At 39.0% G+C, this 10,000-nt stretch overlaps 2 protein-coding genes across 3 annotated transcripts in view; both read right to left on the minus strand.

The window, feature by feature from the left end:
* LOC138049357 (malonate--CoA ligase ACSF3, mitochondrial-like) overlaps positions 1-6,233 on the minus strand; it is a 22,216-nt gene extending 15,983 nt beyond the window's left edge. The window contains exons 1-4 of the mRNA XM_068895603.1: positions 5,375-6,233; positions 4,184-4,346; positions 1,744-1,892; positions 113-177 (exon numbers count right to left, since the gene is read on the minus strand). Coding sequence (XP_068751704.1) covers positions 113-177; positions 1,744-1,892; positions 4,184-4,346; positions 5,375-6,075 — 1,078 coding nt within the window. The 5' untranslated portion in view covers positions 6,076-6,233. The remainder of the gene's footprint in view (positions 1-112; positions 178-1,743; positions 1,893-4,183; positions 4,347-5,374) is intronic.
* Positions 6,234-8,118: 1,885 nt separating this feature from the next.
* LOC138049383 (uncharacterized) overlaps positions 8,119-10,000 on the minus strand; it is a 49,342-nt gene continuing 47,460 nt past the window's right edge. For both annotated transcript variants that reach the window (XM_068895637.1, XM_068895636.1), the window contains exon 24: positions 8,119-8,769. In XM_068895637.1, coding sequence (XP_068751738.1) covers positions 8,685-8,769 — 85 coding nt within the window. In that variant the 3' untranslated portion in view covers positions 8,119-8,684. The remainder of the gene's footprint in view (positions 8,770-10,000) is intronic.

The following is a 10,000-nucleotide window of genomic DNA, read 5'->3' on the forward strand; positions in this document are numbered from 1 at the left end:
ATTATTGGACCGACTGCAAAGGACGAGGGCCATAAATTCACTGAAGAAAAAAAGTAGGTCGTAATTTATAACATGGCAATCAAATTTGGCCATTGAGAGGTACCAATCCTACCTGTTATGTCTTTCCATTTTTTCATTACGGGTTCTGGAAGGGCAGCTGATCCAGAAACCATCAGCCTATAAATTCAAACAAGAACGATAAATGCGAAAAATCCTGGCTTGCGACAAATTATAAACTGTAACATGTTGAAAAAAACATTCCATATCCAATTTGATTGACAAGGACAACAAGAACGTCACTCCTAAATATAACATAGCGCCATCACAAGTATTTCGTGATTATTTCGTCTTGTTCACCTTGTATAATACGGGCGACATATCCTGTCACTGCATGGATACAAACGGTTTTATTAAAAGTAAAAATAGCAAATTGTTTCATTGTCGTCAAAACCTAAAATTTGGTGATTTCACGTCGTTGTTTTGTAACGTTCTCGCATCTGACGTAGTCGTTCCTTGACAGCGTAAGTTTAAATTACAGGAAATAACCTCTACAAGTCCAATTAGTCAAACAAATTCTGAAAGAAGGCTTTTATATCCGAAATAATTAGATTCTAGAATCGCCTAGTTTTGTTTGAAAATTTCCTTCCGTCTTAAATAATTGTGGCGTATTGCGGTTGCCCAATTGTTATTTAGGCCTGGCCAAACGCTCGCAACATTTCAACACAACATCTTGTAACATTGTTGCTTATGTTGTGGCATAGCCTGCGTAGCAAGCGTTCCTGTGCGTTTCTGGGTTTTCCTTTCCCTAAAAACGCAAAGGAACGCTTGCTACGCAGGCTAGTTGTGACATGCGTTGAACGGGCTGGCCAAACGCACGCAACATTTTCAAGGCAACATGACGACCAAACGGACCAAACGCGCATGACCTGGTGCAACAATGTTGCGTGAACGTGGCCAAATGAGCACAACATCGTGCAAGATCCAAAACGTTGCACGAAAAATTTGATCGTTTTCAAATTTAATCCGATATGATCTAACAAGTTGCAACATATCGCAACAGGGTGGCCAAACGTATGCAACATGCTGTGGCCAATAATGTGCAAAATGATGCGTTCAAATGTTGGCGAACGTTTGGCCAGGCCTTTATACAAAAGCTCTTCGTATCAGCCCTAACACGTCACAATTATCCACGGTGGCCACACCCAGGAAATTTGAAAGTTAAAGGGGTCCTGTCATGCTACATTTGCTGTTTTTAGGACAAAAACTGTGTAAAAATCGAAATTAGTACTTTGTCTCACACATACAACATTCCTGACAACCCACTGACAAGACATGGAATATAATCATTGCACAAAGAGCTATTAGAATTTAATTTTTGGCGACTTTCTGCGGACACCATCTCCAAACTTGAAAAAACTGGCCAGTTTTTTCAAGTGTTAATCCATTTTCATCCTCTCCATCCATGGATGCAAATAACAAAGAATAGCTTCAGTTCACTTCAGTTGTTATTGGCAACAAAAATACACCATTATTTTTTGGTCTTGATTGATGCAAAGACGTATTTTAGTGTTTTGAAGTTTGACTGAAATAGAGTGACACTGCCCCTTTAAACTCAGCGATTCTAAACTTCATTTTTCCTGATACAAATTTGTTTGCTTTGTCATTTGGTTTATATCCCTTTGAACCTCCAGTTCAATGAAGCATATTGCTGAATGCAAACGTAAAAAAAAAAGAACTTGTCACCTCAGTCCTTGACACTTGGCTTTTATGGCTTCTTTGTCATGCTCAGTCAGGTTGGACTTCTCGTGATGCTGTATCAATTTGCTATAAATGGTTGGTACGGCCATGAATAAAGAAGGACGTGGGTTGGTTCCTGATAGCATCTTCCACACCTATGCATCATCACCCCATATAAAATTGAAGACCTAACCATTTTACGCAGTTGAATGTAATTTATCGGTCTTAACAACAAGAGTGCTTATGTGCCAGTTGTGGTCAGACGTGTTGTCTGGTTGGTACATACACATGATTTCCTGCACTTGTTAGCCCTAGGGCGTAACGGTAGCATTGTGGCTGTGTAGCAACAAAAGCGTGTTTGTGGAGTGCTTTCAGCTGTTGACCCCCCGCCCCCCCCCCCCCCTCCCAAACCCTTTCCCACTGTTTTTCAGTGTGACAGGTGCCTGTCTCCCGTGCTGCTTGGGGGATCATGGCTGGGTTACCAGGATTTGCCAGCCATGGGGGGCAGTCTATCTACAGTCGGCATCAAAATGAGTTGACACATTGTGCCTGTACAGCGGTTTTTATGCGTGAAATAACAGGGCTGTTTGTACCACACTATAATTTTTTCACCCCGCCCCCTTTCCCCATTCAATATTGACAGCTTGTTGTCAAAGTAACAGGAATTAAAACACAACATTGTTTGGGGGACAGGGGAAATTGGCAAGGACAAAATAATTTTAAAGAATGACAGAATAGGGGGTTGAAAAGGTCTACATGCCAACAATTTTCTCACCGATTATAGGAGCTTGCTACCAAAAGGGGAAGTTCCTGCATATCTTGGGCACCTAACGTCCACTAGCGACAGAATTGTGAACCTAATGGTGCACACAGTTTGATGCTCGACTATTAACTAAACACTTTGTGCAGTTGATTAAAACAAGTATGCAATGTCATTGCTTACATTCCTGATGGTGATAATACTATTGATAGCATTTAGTCAAAAAATAGTATGCCACTTTCGAAAATACCATAATACTCTCTTTGTTCCTCCAAATTTTGCCTAAGCATTGTTTGTGTTTTCTCTTGTGACCATTGTAAGTCCCAAGAGAAACTGGAAACAATGTTTAAGCAAAATTTGGAGGGACAAAGAAGGAGTATAATGATATTTTCGAAAAAATTGCCTATAAACCATTACAAATGCATTTTCCTGTGAGAATTAACACAGTCCAAAAATACTTTCAAGTTGCTTATCCAAAACTTGTACCAGCCATTCTTGTACTATTTTTAGGCAAAGCTGGAATCTTTGCTTTAAAATAAATCATTGTCACAGGAACACCACCTCTGGAATCTTCTCCCTGAACAAATCATGGGGTGTCACAGGAGAACCACCTCTAAAATTAAGCCCATTTTTGTTTTTATTCGAGTTGCACATGAAAATAATATTATTGGCTCCATGCTTGTGATGCTCCCTTCCCCTCCCCCATCCAAAAAAAAAAGTTTTAAAAATTAACCTAGATGGGTGAGCACTTTATTGAACATGCCATTTTGTTGACTTTCTTCCCTTGTGTTTCTCGTTCCATTCCTCTCGTGCACCAACCTAATTTCTGTCATTTCAATGGCATCACTTTTTAGAAATGCACAGTGTCAGCACTTCACAAGCTACTCTGATTATATTCTTGAATACTTTACAGAGGGTGACAAAATGACAAGTACTTGTAGAATTATTTGAGGGCAATAATGAATGAAAGCCCCTGGGTGTAGTCTACAAAGAGACTCGTTATATGAGAGTTTTCTAGAACGCACCTACCGGTGACTGTTGGATCAACTGGCTTATTGATCTGATTGGTGTAACTAAGCAAAAGCTGATACAACATAGATTTCATTTACTTTTAAATGGCAGTGTATGATCTTGTAAATCAGTACCTGAAGAAGGCTGGTTTGGCCAACTGAAATACAGTACATTACTAAATGGGCATTACTAAAAAACGAAACACCAAAACACCGAAACAGCGAAACAAAGCACCAAAACACCATGTATGATCCCACCATACATTGAATACTAACCGACAAAGGTTGGATTTGAGATTAAACATCGTTTTAGGCCTAATTAGGCCTAAAACATTATTGCTCCTAATTCATTGAGATTAAGATTAGGATTGAGATTAACTAAAACAATGTTTAATCTCAAATCCAACCTTTGTCGGTTGGTATTCAATGTTTCGTTGTTTCGCTGTTTCAGTGTTTCGTTGTTTAGTAATGTTCTTACTAAATCATATATTACTGCCAGTAAATCAAATCTACATTGTATCGGCTCTCGCTCAAAATATTTACTTTTTCATTATATGAGCCTTTTTTCCTTGTATTTTCGTACTGGACGGTGCTTATATCATGAGGTGCATTTTCAGAATTTTATGGCAAATGTGTTACTTAACTCACTATAAGCCACAGAAATAAATGAATGTACCTTGTCTGGTTGAAACTTTGGCAGCATTTGGCACGTTGCTCCAACCCACAGTGGACAGAGAAGGAGGTTCACTATTCCATGAACATGATGGAGTGGAAGGCAGTGAATGACGCAATCATCTCGAGTCCATTCCCATGCCTTGACTAAGGAGGTAATCTGTGATCTGGCAAACAACATCAGTTTCACAAAATGAATTTTGATTGACAAAGATGTGGATTTCACATTTAAATACCTCCTGTTTTGTGCTTCACATCTGGAAGGCAAAGTTGCTAAGAGAAAGGCCAGCAAGAAACCAGGCTGGTTAACAACATCTACATGATACTCAAAAGAACTGTTCTGTTTAAGCCATCCTTTTAATCCCAAAAGTGGTACTAAATTGCTGACGGGGAGCTTTTCTGTGGCCAGGATGGACATAGTAAAAGTTGTACATGTAAGATACGAAATGTGAGCAAACTTAACAACATGCATTCAAATTTTATAAAAGGCACAGCTTTACATGCTGTCTAACACAATAAGCTCCTTGTTCACTTAATAGCAGTTTATGTAATGTTTAAAAAACGAGCAGCAGTGTTTTATCAGGGTTTAAAAACACAAGGCGTAGCCAAGTGTTTTAAGACCCAATAAATCATGTGCTGAGAGTTTTTACAACGGCTTCAAAAACATTCCACAAAGAGCGTGTCCCTCTGAACTCACAACAATAGTTCAAATTGTGAGGGGTGAATATTAGCATACAAGAAAAACAAACTATGCCTTATTAGTATTCTTTATACAAAGAATACTAACAAGGAGTGTTTTATCAGGATATAAAGCTCATACATGTGACGTTTTATTGGTATTTTGATAGGCTTTTAGGCTCATGAATTATTAATGAGTATTTGAATGTGTTTGTTAGCATTCCTTTGTAAACTGTGCCTATTATGAAATTTGTATGTCTTTTTTTTATGTCCGTGTATCCATGTTTTTCATGAGTGCACCTATGGCTCTGTTTTGGAGGTGTCAGCGAGATTATTAGCTATTACTTGCCGCAAATTCTGGCTAGCAGAAAATTTATGAAAGTTCTACTCGAAGTGCTCGCTGCTCGTGATCTGTATTTTTCTAAAGTGCTCGCTGCTCGCAAGAAAAAACTGATAACTGCGCGAGCTCCAGGGCTCAGGATCTCATCACCAAGATCCTGCTAAAATATAAAAATACCTTAAATTTCCATGGGTTGTCAAAACTCCTTTCGGTCGCCCTGTTGTTCCACTTGTATAAACAATCATGGCATCTCGTTGATCCCAGTTCCGTTCAAGTTGTTCAACTGAAGTGAAATCCTCACTTGAACCAAGCTCAGTGACTTCAGTTAAAAACATCAAGTCTACACCTTTTTTCTTCGCAAAAGGTTCTAATTTAGACTCAAACTCGCTGGAGGATACAAGAATGTTTGCGTTGCAATCCATGATTGTGTAATCGTACATGTTTACTGGGTGCGAGTTGCAAAGAGGAACAGCAATGCCACCATTTCTCCAAATCGCCCACAGAGTTGCAACATAGGAAATATTATTTGGGCAAAGAAAAGTTATGCAGCATCCTTCGAGATCCCTTCTCCGAGTTCTTTTCAATATACTGTTGCCAATTCCTTGACTCAACTTCAGAATATAATCGTACGAATAGGCGCCATTCGAATCAACAATGGCGATGCGCTCGCGAAAATCTCTCGCTCTAAAAAATACAGTCGTACTAGTTACAGTAGGGTTGTGAAATTGTGTGCTGCCACGACTCCAGTTTGAAGCCGAAGAAACTATACCTCGAATTGCGCGTATGTACGCCCCTACAGCATTGACAAACAGGTTATTATGATTATTGTTAGGAATACATCGAAATCTCCTGAAAACTTTGGTTCCCACATTAGCCATTGCAGAGAAGGCACCAAATCCAGGAGTCACGCCGGCCTAGCTTGTGACCAGAGGTTGTAACAGTGAGTGGACGGACTTTGGAAATCTCGTCACCTCCTGTATTTAGGTCTAAGCACCAATTTACCCTATGAGTGATCCGTACAACCACCATAAAGACATTTTTTGACAGGCGTTCCCGTAAGCCGCGTTCTAAACGAGTGCGAACTGGGTATGATATGAGATAGCAAGGCCTGTTGGGATCGTTTTATAGAGCGCAAACTAAAAGGCAACGAGAAAAAGGTTTATCGCAAAAATATAAAAGAAATATTATACATATAATTTGACGGACCATATAGAATGCCGGAAAACAGGTACATGCAACCTAGTTAACCAATCACACATCAGTAATTTTAGCCGGCAGTTGCATAACCTACGCACGTGATTCTAGGATTCTCCTAAGGGCGCGTTCGATTGACCCTATTCCGGAATAAGAATACGTAGAATGATGATTAAAACTGTATGTTTGGTGCGTTTCGAAGCAGCAAGGATAACAAAAATATGTTTAAAATAGCATTTTAGCATCTATCTGACAATTTTAATGTGAATCTCCATAAAAACGAAAGATTTCTAACATATATTCCATGTATTCCTATTCTGGAATACGGTCAATCGAACGCACCCTAAGTGTGACATATCTATGCACGAGAGGTATTATGGGATTGTGCAAGTGGTGGATAGACCTTTTTTTACCAATAAAGTGTAGTGTAACATGAAGTGCTAGATTTTTATCTCATATGAACCATGCGAGCGTTAGCCCTACTGATGGAAATGGGCCCACACAAGGACAGAGAAAAACTCTCACCAGGGTGGGAATTGAACCCACGACCTTCGGGTTAGAAATGCCCTGTCCTTGTGTGGGCCCATTTCCATCAGTAGGGCTAATGCTCACATGGTTCATATGGGATAGAAATCTAGCACTTCATGTTACACTACACTCTATTCAGTTAACTCTGTTTAAAATATAAGTGCTACACGGCCAACGTTTGTATAAACGTAACCTTTCCTATTTTTACCAATACTTCGGCCATGTGATATTGGCTGCCTATGGAGGTATATCTATGACAAAATTCAATGATCAGTATTTGAAATAAAATCGTCTAAATCATGAATGCATCAATCCAAAGCTGAATGGCAACAAGCCGATTCTGCAAAGAGACATAACGTATAGAGGAAAATAGCAAAAAGGCATTAACGCAAAAAACCATAACGCAGAAAGGCATAACGCAGCAAAGCATAACGCAAAAGACGTAACGTAAAATTGCCATAACGCAAAGGCCCTTTGAAGAAAGGAGACTAGCTGTGTACTCCGTAAATAACAAAACGTCAATTGATTGTTCAAGGGAAAGAACATATAATCGCTATCGAACTTTTTCCTTCTGTTTAAGTAATGCCTCTGCGTCATGGCTCTGCGTTATGCCTCATTGCGTTATCCTTTTTGCGCTATAGCCATTTGCGTTATGCGTTTTTTCCATCATGCCTTTTTGTGTGATGCCTACTTGCGTTATGCCTATTCGTGTTATGGCTATTTGTGTGATGCCTAATTGCGTTTTGGCTGTTTGCGTTATGGCTATTTGCGTTATGACTCTCTGCGTTATTCCTCTTTCCGTGATGGCCATTTGTGCAGAATCGGCTTGTTGCCATTCAGCTTTGGATTGATGCATTCATCATTTGGACGATTTTATTTCAAATACTGATCATTGAATTTTGTCATAGATATACCGCCATAGCTGCCCCGAGGGCAACTGCAAATTGGTGCAAGTTTGGATAGAAATGAGGTTGTTGTTTTCAGATTCTAATGTCATGCATCGGTAATATAAAAGCTAAGCTGGGGTGGCAAACCTAAATTATATCCACAGCATGTGTGCATTTGCCGTATGGGTATCCCATTCTATATCCCTCGGAAAAAACAGAATCCAAGATGGCCGCCATGTCCATAAAACGTCCAATTCATGCAGGGTGATATTATCGTTAATTTACGATTTAAATATAACAACAAAAGTAAGCCCGCTTCCAAATATTTTTTGTATTCAATTTCTTGTTATATTACAAGTTTGTCATACCCCACCACTACTTTTTGTAACTAAAGAATCGAAATATCGTTGATTTCCGTGCAAAATGAAATTAATTTCATACAACTATTTCTTCATGATTTTTTCCTTGTAATCGATTGATCTGCGATATTATTTGCATTAAAAATGAATTTATATACAAGAATTATGTTCAAATTAGTCGACTTGAGATTTCTATCAGTTGGTGAATTGATTTGCAATTTCTATGGTTAGATGCGAGTCCGCCGCGGCCAAAAGTTCGCGCCATTCTTATGGTAGTCTAGGATCTAAAAAGCAGAAAATGGCAGACAAAAGGTGTCTGTAAATATTTATCCTTTTTTAAAAAAATAATCTTGATGCCAAAGTCTAGGATTTCACAGGTTTCAATATTAGGTCTCGAACACCGCAATGACCGTCACCGTATTCGGATTGCTGAGCCCATTGTTCACGAAGCACTCAAATCGACATCAGCGGTCGCAGTTGCCACGGAGACAACAACTCTGCGCTTCTATCTTCTCGAAACTAGGAAGTTCCTTGTAAAGACTTCTTGATCTTGAGAAACACATTCTGCAGGATAGCGTCGGCCTGGTGACCATTCCCTGAGCAGCTGCATAAATGAGAGGCGAACACAGATATTCGTGAGCAACAGGCTATTAAACTTTCAGGCAAAAATAAAGGAATTCTCGCGGCCTGGAATGATCAGTGTCTTCTCTGCCGCCTTTACTACATTTGATATTTTTTTTTTGATATGATATTTTATTATTTATGCACGGTAAAATCATCAGCTAAGATTACAAACAATGCTAAAATCTAAATTACGAAAGGTAAAATTTTAAAATGATTACAATAAAATACAATTACTATAATACTATATTAATTCTAAAGCTGCTTTCCATGAATGCCGTGCTTTATACTAAAATATGTCTTTAATCAGATTTTTGAAAAGCCCAAGAGACTTAAAATTGCAGTAAAAAACAACGCAAGTTCTTTCGACCGAAATTGACAAAAATGACAAAAACAATGATGAACCTTCACCCTTCTAGTCAAAGGGAATTCCAATGTGTTCCAATGTGAATTCCAAACAGATTTTCTTAAAGAAGACTTTACACTTTACGCGCACCGGTGGCTGCGTAACAAGCAGTCTAGCTAAAGTCCCCCACAAAGTATTGTAAATTAGTCGTAAAAAGCCCCGTAGGGGAGAGACTAATAGCCCAACGATTGTACATGCACCCTTTTCAGGAAGAAGAGATTGCTCCAACATAAATGAAAGAATGAAAAAATGGCAAAACAATATGTATGCGCGAAGTTAGGGTTAGGGTTAAGGGCCCACAGACGGATTTTTCGCGCGTTACTAAGGAAGTGAAATGTTACCTCCGGTAACTGACGTCATCATATCATGAGCTGACAAGAAAACCAACTCACAAGCAAAAGTCACCGCACAAACTGTTGTTTCCATCGAAGGTTTTTCCTCGCCCTTACTAGTGCTCGTTCTCAGATCAACTGCGCATGCGTAAACGAACTGACTTTCGGTTTGAGAAAAAAGCTAAATTTCCGGCGGTTTTAAATTGAATTAATTTTTTTTTTACATGGAACGTTTCACCCCCAAATACAGAATATAGCTAAGCATTGATTTTTTAAAATCATCTTTTTTGAAAAGTTATGGGTATTTCAGTATCGTTTGTCTTTAAAAAGAACATTTTTCAAAATAAAAAGAAAACCATGCTAGGCTGGATGCAAAAACGAATACAAATTATCAAACCACCGATGAAATACCCAAATTGAGTAGCACGGAGACAAATTTAGAGTTTTCTTTTATTGGTCACGTGACCATGGGCGTG

Source organism: Montipora capricornis, chromosome 5 (genome assembly GCF_036669925.1).
Source record: "Montipora capricornis isolate CH-2021 chromosome 5, ASM3666992v2, whole genome shotgun sequence".
NCBI lineage: Eukaryota > Metazoa > Cnidaria > Anthozoa > Scleractinia > Acroporidae > Montipora > Montipora capricornis.